We start from the raw sequence: 15,337 nt of genomic DNA, 5'->3' as shown, positions 1-15,337 counted from the left end.
AGAAATCATCCATTCAAAAGAAAAGAAAAGAAAAGGCTAGAAATCATTGTAATACACCTACATAAGATAAATCATTAGTCTTTCTTGAATCATCATATGTTGAATCTGATTTTAAATTGGATTTACTTGATTCATCAAAATAATAATGTTAGGATCAATTTAAATGCGAGAAGAGATTACATTGAATAACATATATTCGGCGAAAGTCCACATAAGTTCAATTCCTACTCGTTTCCGCACATGCGGGAACAAGTAGAGGCAACAAGTAAACAACAGAGCCAGCATAAATCTACAATAAAATTTGTGTTGAGAAGGGAAAAACTTCAAAATCCAGCTTCCCAAGAAATGGCAGCCCAGGAGGTTAACCTTATACTTCAGTCACACCCCATGGAAGAGGAACTTTAGCAATGGATAACGTACTTTCAAGGACCATTGGCGAAAAGGATGCCGACTCATTGAAAAGCAAGACGGTGTTAAAACGACAATGCCTAAGGTCTCCTTGGAGTTGGAACTCAGCTTCAAAGGATAGAAAAGCAGATTAGGAGCAAGAATGGACCCAGAAACTTCAGAGGAGTCTGGGGAATAGGATGAACAATGAAATTCAGCGGGTGAAACTTGAATTTTTAAAACACGACACATAAGTTGATTTTTGTTTCAAGGTGGCACTACTCTGTCTGCCGTTTTCAGGAGTGTTTTCAGATCGCCCTTGCTGAATTGGAAGGGAAAGGATCGATCACAAAGTATGGTGTTCCTGTACTGAAATTTCTTTCGGCACCTTTAAAATTATTTGACTTGCATCCCATCCAGATGCTTCAAGTTGTAGCAGGAAGTCATCAAACCTAGTATTCAATTCCACCAAGCTTTGCTCGAGTTGATGGAAGGTGTCGTTTGATTTACTCCAGTTTTGATGGAGCCAGTATGATTGCCACACGCTTCGCAACACTGATACGCTTGTAGCTCCTTCCTGTAGAATAAACTAGCTTGATAAATTATCGACATTGTTAGAAAATTCGTATGCATTCATATGGCTGCATGTATACCTTAAAGGACACAAAGACCTCATATTCTGTTTGATGTTGGTGCAGAACAAGAAAGTATTTCTCTTCTGCATAAAGTTTGAGAAGAATCCTCAACTGTTAAAAGAAAATGGAGAAAATCAACCATTTGAACTCTAGCATAACATTTTTAATCAATTTGATTGTAATTCTACAAATTTAAGTTCACAATGGGGCAAATAAATTGATGTTGTAATAAAATAAATTAATGCTCCATCTGGATTGGTGGATAGATTTCAAATTATGATTTGAAATAAAAAAATGTCAATGACTCCATTGAAGTAACTAGTAAGAATTTCAAATCGATCACTATGATAAAAATATAACTCAGAATAATCTTTGAAGGATTTCAAATCGATAAATTTAGAAATTAAATATTTGTGGATTTGTCTGAATGATTGAAATCTTTTCATTGCAAATCCCTGAATCCAAATGCATATGAGGAGAAATTGACAACTGAGAAAATAATATCGTACCATGAAGCCACGTGTCTTGCCTGTAATCATCTCCTCCAAGGATACACCAAATATAATTCTTGGTTTTATAAACCTTTCCCATAATAATATATCTTCCATTTTGTTACAGTCATTGATTCCTGGCCGGAAGGATGTTTATTTATTCATCCAGATAAAATTGCTAAAGTAGATGACACAAGAATAAGCTTACCTGGAACTCTCCGGTACAACACATGCGAATTTACCAGTATACGAGCACGCTTAAGATTTATCTGCCAGAAAATGATGAGTAAAGGATTTAAATGCAGCTAACCAACGTAAAGCAAGAATATTTCCTATTATTAGTCTCTCTTGTTTATGACATAGATACTATAAAAACCTTCGTCAATCTAGTTTAAGGAGTTCAGATATAAAAAATACATTTTATAAATTTGCACAAGCATGTAGAATTGTTACCATCTCTGGTTTAACATGTACAAGAAATTGCTTACTGTATTGAACCGCAGAACAGAGAGGGACAAATAGCGCAACCAAAGGTGTAGCAGCCGCATGCCCAGCCAAGTTAATGCCATCGTAGGATATGATGACGAAATACCACGAGTATCCTACATATAGCTTAATTGAAATGAATGAAGAATGAACCTTGAAATGAGTGGAGATTGATATCATGAGAAATTGATAGCCAGGTATCTACATACCAAAGCAAGTATGCCTAGACCTAGTCCAACTAGCTCAGCAGCTACTTCCCAAACTTCTTCCTGCCGATTTTGGTGCAAAAAAGAAAAACAAGAAAGAAAAATATTGTGAAATTAACCTGTAATTGAATTAGTTCTGTAGTAGTAGCATTACCTCTATTTCCATAGTTTGGCAAAAGCACAATTATAATACATAGCACAACAAATTCTCGCTAATTGGATGTCACCACAAAGGTATCTTAAAATCCTAGCATAGGTTGTTTCCAGAATCATGAAAGATCTAAAAGATCGGTGAAGTGGTATTCAACCCCTCCCACTCATTAAATTAACAATATACAGCAAGCATGTAACCAAAATCAGAAACCGATAAAGGGATGCAATCAGAGGACCTATGCCAAATCTTAAATCAACAATCTGAGCAACACATTTCTGATAGCAAAAATGATCATAGCCGCCTACCTTTGCAGAGACCTCTCCCAGATTTCCTGAGATCGCAAAATGGTTTTGTATAACCCGGAATGATGGATCTCTTAGGCCCCTCCCAACAGCCTGCAAAGGCAGGAATATTATTGGAAAAAGCAACAAACCATATGATTTGTCAACTTCCAGTTTGGATATTCTTGTGATAATAATTTGAGCACACGTTTTCCAGGTTTCTAGGTATTGAATACCAGTAATCTATAATGTGGTTCTTCGTTACGAATGGTTAAATTTTCTAGTTCCAGAAATTTTGTATACCATATCAATTGTTTAACTACTATAAACATCAAAAGTGAGTCTTCAGACTAACTTCAGAAAACATGAAAGTATAGGCATCACCATTCTTCTAAATGTGGCCACATTTTTCAAAGCACAAAAGGGGCACAAATTATAGACACTTAGGGTGACCTACAAAAAAAATGAAGTAACTTTACCTTGGCAAGATTACCAACTGATGCCAATGGCAAGAAATAAGCAGGATATAACTGTGTGCTGAGATCAAAGATGCTGCAACAAGAGTTCATATTTACATCATAGAATGATGAAACAGCTCTTCACACTTCAAGAAGTAGAATTCAGACCTTCCTGCACTACCAATGAAGTCCGCATACAAGCGCCATTGTTTAGGATCATTGTCGAAAAGATTACCAAATCTTCCACCTGACAATAAAGAAGCCATAATCACTCAAAATTTCATATCAGTGGTATCCTTTCTAATGGCGACAGTAGATATCCAGACCAATGAATAATCGACCAAGAGCACCAATGCCATCCTTAGACACCCATCTGCAGAAACAAGAACAATCCTACATTAATACTCTGAACTCCAGCATTTTAAGAGAATAAAAGTGTCTCTTTAACATCTTTCAAAAATATTTACCATCGAAAAAAAACTTTACCAATAGAGCAGGGTGATTACCATGCCGGACACATCATAAATTAATGTTAAGACCACACAAAAGTAAAATGAAAGACTGCAAAAAACAGCTCATTACTAAGAGTCGTAAACTATACCTGATTGTGGCGGCGGCGGCTGCTGCAGTGGATCCTGAAAATGACCCTATTCCAACAGCCTGTATTTAACAACACAAAATTTTGAACGGTGAACATAAAGTACACTAGTGCGGAACAACGGTACAAAGTTGACATCAATGATTTGAATGGAAAAGCAAAGTTATTTTAAAAAATGGTTGATGCCATAAAATAATAGGAAAAAAATTGATTTTTTGGTCCTCTATGTTTGTTTCTTTGCGATTTCGGTCTTATATGTTGTCAGACTTCGGTTTTAATCTGCAATCTTTGTTTTTTTAAAAAAAATTTAGTCCTTTTATGACGTGACACTGGTATAGCATCAAGATAGTGCCGATGTGGAGCTGGCGTGTGTAGTGTCACATCAACATTTGCAATGAGAAAAACTAAAATTGCCAAAAATCGCAATATACAGGACGACTGAAACTGAAAACATAATAGACCAAAATCACAAAATAACAAAATTATCGGACCAAAATTGCATTTTTCCCTAAGAGATAATATAAAAGCATGATAACATTTACATGATTTTAGGAAAGATATGTGAAGACTTTACCCATGGCATCCTCCATGCGAACAAAGAAAAATTGCCCTTTTGTTTTTGTTGAAGAGTTGCAAATTTAGAGCCTTGAATGCATTCAAAGGAATATGAAAATTGAAACAAAGTTTCTGTCAGATTTCAAGATGTACTTAACCTCTAAGCTCTACTATAATCCAACTAAAATTTTTCAGAGTTGGTAATGTTCTTCCATAGTCCATACACTGATGAAATAAAGAAGTTTTGAAATGTTTGCTGATTTTTTACAAGGTAACATACCCTAGCAGAATTTACGGCCTGAATTAGATTCACATGCCTTTAAAAGACTGGAAGTGACCAGTGTATGACAAATCCATCCCGTCACATTTGTTGGGAACTGAAGCAATATGTAGTCCAAGTAATCATCTGAAACAGAATCTGCAGGGCACCCGAAATATGAAATCAAACAAATAGTAATGCCCAAAAAGTTCTTATAAGTTATAACCATGCAGAGACATGATTGAACGATGACATTTAAGTGGCACTTAAAAGGTAAAGATATAGCATATCACCAGGGAAGCCAGCAGGCAGAATGAAGTCCTTGATAATTGTGGGAAGCCAGCATAGTTCTGTGTCATGTTCCACGAAGTCGGAACCTTGAGATACACTAGTTTCAGGTAAACGTTCCCCAAGGATTGTTCTAATCCTTGAATCACTCTCTATGATATATCTGATTAAGTATACATTTATACAAACAAACTGCTCATCAAAACACGATTACAAAAATAATCTAAAATAACGACAAGCGCAACTTATTAGAATTCCAAGCTAGTACCATTAAGTAGTACTATCACCCGATCACATTACAAAAAAATGAATATATATATATATATATAGTTTATAAATTCACATATAACAACTTGCTACATCAACTTGCAATTATCAAACCATGCCAGCTAAACTTACTAGACTTTCAAGAGGTAGAACCCTTCGGAAGTATTACTACGACACACATTACAAAAACAAAACTAAAATTAAAACCATTAGACGGCAAATCGCTAAATCAACACGTGGTTATATATATACTATGAAAAACCAATGGAAGCTAAACATACTAGGCTTTAAGCATCAAGGGGCATTTATAAATACTACTGCCATACACACATTGAAAATTATATCCGAATATAGAAACAAACAGATTGCTACATAAGCATGGAATTACATAACTTGTAAAAAAAATTCGCTGCAAGCTAAACTTTATCAGGCTTTCAGGCGGTGAGCACCTTTTCGAAGTCCCATTTCCGTATTTTTCCAGTAGAATCAAACGTGGTTGGCTTTCCTCACTGTGACCAATCAGAAAAATTCAAAAGAAGCCGACTTTGTATACAGCTGAATCGGAAGTGAAACGCAAATCGATTCTTACTTGGAAAACTGGGGGCCCTCTGCTCCGGCGGATGGAACCGGATGACAGGACACCCGGAGCCGCTCAAATCTCGCCTGAGTTGGCTTTCTGCCGCAATCAACGAAGATGTTCTGGTGAGAGAGGCGCAATGGGGAAGCCATTTTCAAGAAGACGATGGATGAGAGGGATGCAAATGCAAGTACGAACTCGCGTCACACACTTTGAAATCGTAATCGACTCTAAATTATTATCATTTAAAAATATTAAATAATAATTTTTGAATAATTACTTCACTTCAATTGAATGAATTCAAAATATTAAAAGTGTCATGTAAGTTTTTTATAAAACAAGTCAACGCGATCTATATCTATAAAAACAAATTATGATTTGGATAAAAAATAATAGATTTCGATCAAAAAATTGATCGAAAGAAAGTTTTGTGCAAATTCAATTAATTTAGTTATCTTACAAATTGTACCACGTTTTTTATGATCATATTTTTTTTTTCCAAGAAAAGGGTTTACTGCAATCAAGTCAAATCGAAATCGTAACCAAAGTAAAATTTGTAATTTTTATTTTTTTTTTAAAAAAAAAGGACTCGGTTATAATCGCATTGAAAAATGGAAGCCGAAACGATATATAATCCAAATAGAAGGATGGGGAAATATTCGGCCCACTTATCCGATACAATAAAACGTCTATCAATCAACAATATTGAGATCGTAAAATTTTATTAATTTAGAGAAGTATTGATTCAGCAATAAATTAATAATTTATTATTGTAAAGATTAATTTTTTTATTAAAATAATATAAATATTAATTTTTTAAAATATAATATAAATTTAATTACATTAAAATTGTATTTCACTAATACTTGCCTCATATTATTTCAATAAATATACAAAAAATTAATTATGTAGATATATTATTATATATGTATATAAAAAATAAATTATACTCATATTTTTAATAATTAAATAATAATTGTTTTACTTATTAATCCAATTAAATTCATCGTATAAACAAAAACAATAATAAAATTAAATTTCCTAGAAAAAAAAACAACAAGAAAATCATATTTTGTTAAATTATACTAGTTATTTTTGTAATTTAGTGAATTATTAATTATAATATTGATGGGACTATAGGTTGATACAAGGGTCTAATAAAATTATTATCTTATTAATTGATCAAATTTATCAATTTAATACATTTATCACAAGTCAGGACCCAGAAAAAATATTATTTGATAGAGATTATTAATTTATCGAGTATTAAATTATCGAGGTTTTACTGTATTATTTTTTTCTACTTGTTTAAATGCTCGTATTTTAGAGAAATTTATATTTTTATTCTTACATGTTTATCTGTTTATCTTTTGGTTTTTCATAATATCAAAATTTAGTTTTATTCTCGCATCTTACATATTGATGTTTTTGCTAGCTTAGAAACATAGTTATATTTTATTTGAGTAAATTCATTTTGGTACACAATTAGTAAAATGTCAAATTGATACAATAAATATTGAAAATGACTTAGAGTCCGTTTGGATTTCAAAAAAATTTCTAAAAAAAAGTGTTTTTTTAAGTTTTAAATTTGTGCTTTTGAAAAAGCTCTAAATTTGGTTTTAAAAAGTATTTTTTAAACACTTAAATGATCATACAAATACCTTATAAACTATAAAAGCAATTTTTTTAAAAAAAAAAATGCTTTCTAGTTTGGCTTTTGATATCAAATGGGGGCTTAATTAATATATGATCAAGTTATAAGTTAATTTTACTTTTTACATAAATTATTTTAAAGTATAATATTTTTGTTAAATTAAAATAGATTCACATTTTACTTTCCAAAATAATTATTGATACAATTATAAAGAATTTATATTTATTTAAAATTTTATATTATCAAAGGATATCGTATTCATTGTACAAGAATATTATAAATATTAATTAATAAAAACATGTACATACACACATGTATATAACAATTAATAAATTATATATTCAAAAATGATATATATTAAAAATATATAATAAATGATATTTTTCTATTTACCTATGTTATAATATTATTATTTATAATAATCAAATTTAAAATTGATACATATATATATATATATATATATATACATATGTGTGTTTTTGTCTTTTCATTTATGATACACAAATTTCACTTTGAATATTATTTCATATGCATGATATAAATTTTTTATAATATAATAATTAGTAATATGAATTTTTTTTTACAATTGCAATCAATAAAATATTTAAAAGACAAAATAATATCTAGTTCAATTTAATAACGGGGAAAATCCCGTTTCAGTCCTAAATGTTAGAACACATTTTCGGTTCAGTTCTAAATGTTTGAACGTTCCTGGTTTGGTCCCAAATGTTTTTCAAAAATTTTCGGTTCAGTCATAAATATTTTTATGTTTCCAGTTTGGTCCCAAATGTTTTAAAAAGTTTCCAGTTCAGTACTAAATGTTTTACGTTCCAGATTTCGTCCTAAATATTTTTCAAATTTTTTCGCTTTGGTCCTTCTATCTACAAACAAAGCGTGATAAAAAAAACTTACAAACAAAAGAAAAAGTTAAATAAAATAGAAGGTAATAATAATAATAATAATAATAATAATAATAATAATAATAATAATAATAATAATTTCTTCCAAATGAAAATATAATATAAATTATGCAAAATAAAATTATAGAATAAAAAAAATAATTGAACGGTGCAATCTTATAGTTAAAAACATTATCAATCACAAACAAATAAATAAATATTTTAGCAAATAACTAGTATTACTTATTTCACAAAATATTTGAAATTTTCAATAAATTTTTCAAGAGAAGAATACTTATGGTTAACAATTGAAAAAATATAATGAATTATTTGACTACCGTTAAAGTAGTGATTTGAAATTAAGTTTTATTTAATAATAAATTTTTCTCAAATACTAATGATTTAAATTATAAAAAGTGTTTTAAAAAGATATATATCTTTTTCCAACCTTCAAATTTTTTCTTAAATGTGCAAGCATAATGAATGAGAATATAACAAAATTAATAGAAATGTGAAATAACATCATTAAATTTTAATTTCTCAAGTTTCGTTTATTTTATTTAAGTTTTTATTTTGTAGCATCATGAATTTAATATTTTCATTTTGAACATTGTGTAAAATTGATTTAAATTTGGATAAAAATCTAAGAAATTTGTGTTTTATTTACAACTTGTTTAATGTTAAATATATAATAAATAATATAAAACTCAATCATAAATGATAGTTTTGCTAATGCTACCCACCTCTCGTGCCCACCTTTATGCCCACCTATGAGGTGGCAATCATCCAATGGATGAGATGAATCATATACAAATGGTTAATCCAATGGATGAGTGTCACCTCATAGGTGGGCATGGAGGTGGGCACGAGAGATGGGCAGCATAGCAAAACTCTCATAAATGATATAACACTACGCGGTGTTAGTTTTAACACACGAGTAGATGAAAGGATCAAACCGATAAATTTTGAGAAATATTTGGCACAAAATCGGCAATGTAAAAATTTTTATGACTGCACCGGGAACTTTTAGGAAACATTTAGGAACAAACCGGGAACGTATAAACATTTAAGACTGAACCGAAAACTTTTAAAAAATATTTAGGATCAAACCGGGAACGTCCAAACATTTAGGACTGAACCAGGAATGTGTCCAAATATTTAGGACTGAACCGGGATTTTGCCCATTTAATAACAATATTCAACATAAAACCAATAAATATTTAAAAGACAAAATATATATCTAGTTCAATTTAATAACAATATTCAACTTAAAACCAATTTAAATAAATAGCAAAATTAACTTTTGAATTTGATCATATACCAATTAAACCATTTTCATTATTTGATGTACCAATTTGACATTTATCAACAGTTTATCTCTTCATTTATCAAAATATTACGAACAATACTTAGACAACAAAGCATGCAAATTTTAAATTAATACACACCATAAAACCCTGCTTTAACAAAACCAAATTTCTCTGCACAACAAAGCATGCAAAATCTATATTTTAAGAGCCCTCATTTTAACTTTTAAGAGCATATATATTATGTTGGTGGTCCATAGGTCTATGTTTTTTGACATTGTCTTTGCTACATCGAGTGTTTTTCAATTTCACTTTCACCCCATGTACCATCGCAAGTCTAGACCGGACATTCCTTGAATCATGTGCTCTTAAAAGTTAAAATGAGGGATATATATTATATCCTAGAAATACATGAAGGAATATGAATAATAGCTGCATACATTCAATAACTCACTAAGAAATAGAATTAACTCATAAAAAAATGGATGTTCTCGAAAACAGGCCTTCCATGAATTGGTTTAGACAAGACTAGTGCTACCAACTTCCTCTTGTTTCTTCTGATTCTCGTTTTTTATTTTTAGAAGTTCCTTCTCCGCAGCCGCAATGAGACTCTTGACAGCATCAAAGGTCGTAAGCCTTATGCTGTAGATGGGGTTGGAAAAGAAAAAAACGGAACAATTAGCAAAATTGTTAGCTTGTAGGAAGCCATATATCAATATTAGAGAACTCAGTTTCGGATTTTTTTTAAAAAAAACAAAATCAAACATTGCCTCAGATTCTAATAGCGGTATATAATCCACTGAAATCCGACCCCACAGTGACTAAATTGTTGCGTGCATATGTTTGTCAGAAAGAAAGAGATGCAAACCTGCTGTTGGGTAAGGACTTCAATGCATTTGCCACAAAACCCCTGTAGAGTCCCACAACACCATCACGCGCCACAATGCCTGAATCAAAATGTTCAACCAGACAATTAGCAACTTCTAGCGGGAAGAAACTTGAGTACCCAAGCAAACAATACAAGGAAACGAAGTCAATTATTTTCTCTAATCTCATTATGCTAGCTTTTATATATGAATACATACATTTTTCATATACAGTGATATAAATCCAGAGTATGCATCACTCATCTGATGCATTGTTTATGCTTACGACATCCAAAACTACCAGAAAAAGGTGACATATTGAACTTATTCTAAATGCATTCCAAAACTTGATGAAGAGTAAGTAGTGTGCCATTGTACCTGGAAAAGCATCCAAAACTGTCACATAAGGAGTACCCTTCATTTGCATTTGTCGTCTAATTGTGTCCAGAGGATAGCACAAGGATGTGGCTACAGTGGCCGACACCAGTGCTGTCACCAGGGATGCTTCAGTCCTTTTTTGATATTTTTCGGGGAGAGCCTTTTTCACCCTGGCATTCAGAACAGGTTCAATTTAAGTCCACATACCTCAAGCTTATTCTGCCTGGACAGCAATATATCTGAACAACGTCTAGAATAATTTATTCTCACAAGTCAAAAACGCAAAAATTCACTGCAATATAGGGCGCAATTCCAATAAGAGAAGGTCCTAGACCGTTATAAAAAGATGCAAAACCTTCCTCTTTTATCATGTTTAAGGCAACCTGCAAGAAAAGGGAGTACAGATGCAATAATTTGTCAGCACATGCAAAGCGCCCTCTCATGTAAAAAGAAAACAAGGGATTAAACTGCCATTACCTGTGTCATAGTTTTGTATCCAGGTTCAACAGCTAACCGCAACCTAAGGACATCTAGCGGATAAGTAACCTGAGCAATTTGAAAGCAAATATAGATTAACAGTTGGTTTTTAGTGCATGAAAGGATGTGTGGTGACACTTAGAACGAGATTTTGACTAACATTGTGACCTTCCAAATATTTGATTTGGTCCCATGAACAAGCACACGACCAAATACAAATTGTACTGACCGGTGACTTTATCTAAACACTTCCAAAAATCCACTAGCTAAATTCACTCTACAGTCTACACATTACTATGGAAAGCACAGAGTAAACCTTTTCTCAGATCTGTTTTAATTTTACTTACGAAAGTTGAAGTCATGCCAGCACAAGCACCTGCTGCTAATCTTCCAAGCACGGAGAGTTCCCCATCCTTTCCTTGAAAAAGTTTCTGAAAAGAAAAAAAAACTGCATCATTCTAATGCATGGATGATCTGATAATATGCTTCCTGTAGGATATAGTTTTGGCTTACCTTGTATGTTTCATAGGCAAATAGCTGTACAGCGCTATAAGGTATTATCCGTATCACCTAGAGCATATGAGAACGATATTAAATGAGGTTTAAAAACTATATAAAACTTCCATCCTAAATAAAGTCTTTGTATGAACATATGGAGCTCCTTTTTTAAGTTTTATGAAGGGCACGAACATCAAACCTGGGGTAGGTTTCCTTTCCAGTAACCTTTTATTCCTTCTTCCTTCCCAATCAAAGTCAAAGCCTATATTCAAATTCAAAAGTCATGCGAAGATGTTGTGCTGCATCAGAAGAAACTATATAGACGAAACTGCACGTGGACTCATCACTTCAAATAAAAATAGTAAGATGGGTGATGTTATGAAATCAGAACATCTAAGGCCCTTAATGAGGTTGTTTTTGACACATTTATTTGAATTCAGCCTATGGAACAAGTTCATTGTCTTTCATGCTACTCTCAGACAAATTAATATTACTCTAAAGTCTAAACATCCATTTTAACTAGGTTCAATCATCCACTTTATAGTGAAAAAGGCAAAAGTATGTATTTGTTCTGGTCCCCATATAAACAACGTAAAATGTGGAATCTTGTTAGGCAAACAGCTCTGGGAGCATGTATTCAACAAAGATACCTCAATAAATCCTATTCCAGTCTTCACACCTTCTTGTCCAGCTCTGAGTCCATGAGTCTGCGTAAAATTAGAGAAAAAGCAGATAGTATCACAACAAAAATTCACCCTGGTCTTTCGAAACTCAAGATGTCATCTTTTTGTACATAAAACAAAGACAAATCACAATAAGGAAAGATCTCCAGATTCATTGCTTAATTTTAATCTACAAATAATGAAGTACAACTGAACATTTCATCATATAAGAATGCAAGTATCAGCAAGAAACTAATTCGCTTGGATACATCAATAAGACAGCTGCCTGCCGCACGATTCAACTACTACACAGACACATGCTCTAATTTTAACTCGACATTTTACAAATTCTTACATATTCAACAGAAGAAAATTACACGAAATAATCCGTTGTTGAGGATAAAGCATTACCACTTTCTAATCTAGCTTTAGCAAAAATCTCATTGAATACACACTGGAACACCCTAATTTTACACAAAATTAAGTGGAAAGCAAAACATGCAGAATTAATATTTTAATAAGCCGCATTCAAATACTTAAAATAACCGACAAAATTAAATGACAAGCAAAATTTCAGTAGCAAAATTGGAATCGTAAAAATACACACGAAATCCAGGTGGAATAAAAAAACCACACAATTTTGACAGAAAGAAAAACCTGCATAAGCAGTTTAATACGATCTAGTGGCGCGGTGACTGTTTTGGCGGCAGCTCCGGCAACTGCTCCGGCGGCGAATAGCGCGGCGTCTTTAGGAACCAACGCAGCCAAAGCCAATGGATGCTTGATAAGCTGCGCGGACGTCGGCCAGAAGTCCTTCCCCTCCCTCTTCTCCGAGACCGAAACACAGGCAAAATCACGCCCGCCGCCACGGCCACCGCCATTGCAGGCTGCATCCAACCTTTTGGAATCGCATTGGTCGGGTTTGGTATAGTCATTCGGGTCAAGACCCGGAATTCTTCGCCATAGCACTGTAGCTCGATCGTTGCTCATAGCTTCAAAGGAAACTTCACAGTGACTATGGGGGAATAAAATGGCTGATCTAACGATGGAAAAGGCTTCACTAATGGGCTTTCTATTGGGCTCATTCTTGCATGGCTCATTATACCAAAAATAAGTAGAATAAAATTTTAAAATTTGAAATTAATAAAAGTTTAGATTATCAAGATTTTTTTTTTGAAGGAGATTATCAATATGTTTTCATATAGTAAATAATTTTTAAATAAAAAAATTGTGTATACTTTTTTTTCTTTTTTTAATAACAAAGCAATATTATTAAACCATATCCGGTTAATTACACTGGAAATAAATGTAGGAGAAGGTGTAACTAGTCCTACCATACCAGACATAGAGACAGTAACATGGACAACTTAATTTGCTGATCTATACACAAAAACTAACTTACAAGATGATATATCCCTTTCAAGGATTTTACAATTTTCAACAATTAAACTTAAACACGATAAATCTGATTCGGAATTGTTCAACGATTGGATTACTAAGAGGACATCGGATTCAACAATGGCATGTGACAAGTCCAAATTTTTTAGCCAACTTTGATCATCTCTGATAGTCAAAGCTTCACCAAGCGTTGGATTGAATTGTCCAGACAAGATTCTATAAATTACTGCAACCACTATGCCATGAGAATTACGAAGAATGCAACCATAACCAAAATGATATGAGCTTTCAAAAACTGTCGCATCAACATTATACTTCAAAACATTGTCTGAAGGTTTTTGCCAAGTTTTATTATCAACATGTAAAGAACATTGTTGATAGGCCCCGGCTGGCACTGATTTTTCCAATAGCCATTGAGAATGAAGAAGAATAACTTATCTGTAAATCTCAAGAGCTTTCTTACATTTACTTTTCCAAACCACTTCGTTTCTATATATTGTCAAATACACCACAAGAGAGTTGCTGCCGACTCAAACTCTTCAAGTTCTCTTTGATGAATGATATTGTTCCACCACGCTGTTAGAGAACTCATAAATGTAAAGGTTGTTTCCAATAGAGAATATACACCAGATATTTCGCAGAAAAAAGATGTAAGGGATATCATGGCTCATAAAAATTATCAGAATCAGATGTTGTCACTAGGTGTTGACAACATCCTACACAACATACAGCGGAAATATTAAAACGTGAATAGTAACAGCAAACCAACAGTAAAACTAATCAAGAGTAAATATGCACAAGTACTAAAGTAATAAAAGGTCGCACATACAAACAGATTCAGATATTGTCACAAGATGTTGACAATATCTTCAATAACACCTTGATTAACATGCATCAGAATTTAAGAAAGCATAAATAAAATAGATAAGCAACCAAATAAATCAGACTCAAATATTTAAGCAAGAGTATAAAATACTCTTGCAGCGCCTCAGGGCAAAACTTTCACTATAAAATAATCAAAAAGTTTTACAAACCCTAAAACTAGTGAATTATTTCAAAACTCAATTTTCTCAAGAACGAGTGAGAAAATAAACAAATAAAAGCATCTCCTAAAATTTTATACGAAATAGAATAAATAAACAGAAACACGGAGATGAATCCTTAATGCCGAACACACGAGAGCAACACTCTTTAATCTTCAATGCTCTCAAATCTTCAACGGCAATCAAGTAGACAACGACCAATGGTTGTAAAAACGATCTTCAAATATGTATTCTGAATTCTAGTGATGTACGCTCAGAAGCTCTCTAGAAAATCTCACTTGGTCGTGTCTTTTATTTTGTAAGCTCAAATCCTCATCTATGGATTGATCTCTCTTTTCTGCGCTCTCTATCGTTTCTCACCAAGCCACAGATCTCTACGTCATCTTCTTCTATTTAAGCGTGTACAAATTTTATCTCCAAAAAGAGTCTTGATCTTGTTTCCTTAATTCAAACTTGAATCTACAATGATAAGGAAATAAAGATAAGTTAGGAGATAGATATATATTATAATAA

General features: G+C 32.5%; 2 protein-coding genes across 2 annotated transcripts; both read right to left on the bottom strand.

The window, feature by feature from the left end:
* Positions 1 to 106: 106 nt before the first annotated feature.
* Positions 107 to 5,837, bottom strand: LOC140890703 (protein root UVB sensitive 5-like). Its single transcript, XM_073298695.1, has 15 exons — positions 5,655 to 5,837; positions 5,515 to 5,574; positions 4,804 to 4,961; positions 4,569 to 4,669; positions 3,700 to 3,758; positions 3,425 to 3,471; positions 3,267 to 3,345; positions 3,120 to 3,192; positions 2,665 to 2,754; positions 2,209 to 2,268; positions 2,002 to 2,115; positions 1,722 to 1,782; positions 1,532 to 1,650; positions 1,041 to 1,133; positions 107 to 964 (listed from the first exon to the last, which is right to left on the bottom strand). Exons 1-15 carry the CDS (start codon positions 5,792 to 5,794, stop codon positions 734 to 736), a joined length of 1,485 nt encoding a protein of 494 aa, XP_073154796.1. The 5' UTR covers positions 5,795 to 5,837; the 3' UTR covers positions 107 to 733.
* Positions 5,838 to 9,611: 3,774 nt separating this feature from the next.
* On the bottom strand, positions 9,612 to 13,387 carry LOC140891769 (thylakoid ADP,ATP carrier protein, chloroplastic-like). Its single transcript, XM_073300403.1, has 10 exons — positions 13,041 to 13,387; positions 12,372 to 12,428; positions 11,921 to 11,983; positions 11,737 to 11,793; positions 11,571 to 11,654; positions 11,224 to 11,292; positions 11,017 to 11,129; positions 10,747 to 10,916; positions 10,371 to 10,449; positions 9,612 to 10,144 (listed from the first exon to the last, which is right to left on the bottom strand). Exons 1-10 carry the CDS (start codon positions 13,371 to 13,373, stop codon positions 10,021 to 10,023), a joined length of 1,149 nt encoding a protein of 382 aa, XP_073156504.1. The 5' UTR covers positions 13,374 to 13,387; the 3' UTR covers positions 9,612 to 10,020.
* Between the last annotated feature and the right edge of the window lie 1,950 nt (positions 13,388 to 15,337).

Source organism: Henckelia pumila, chromosome 3 (assembly GCF_033568475.1).
Source record: "Henckelia pumila isolate YLH828 chromosome 3, ASM3356847v2, whole genome shotgun sequence".
Lineage (NCBI taxonomy): Eukaryota > Viridiplantae > Streptophyta > Magnoliopsida > Lamiales > Gesneriaceae > Henckelia > Henckelia pumila.
This window is presented reverse-complemented; position numbering and strand designations above follow the sequence as displayed.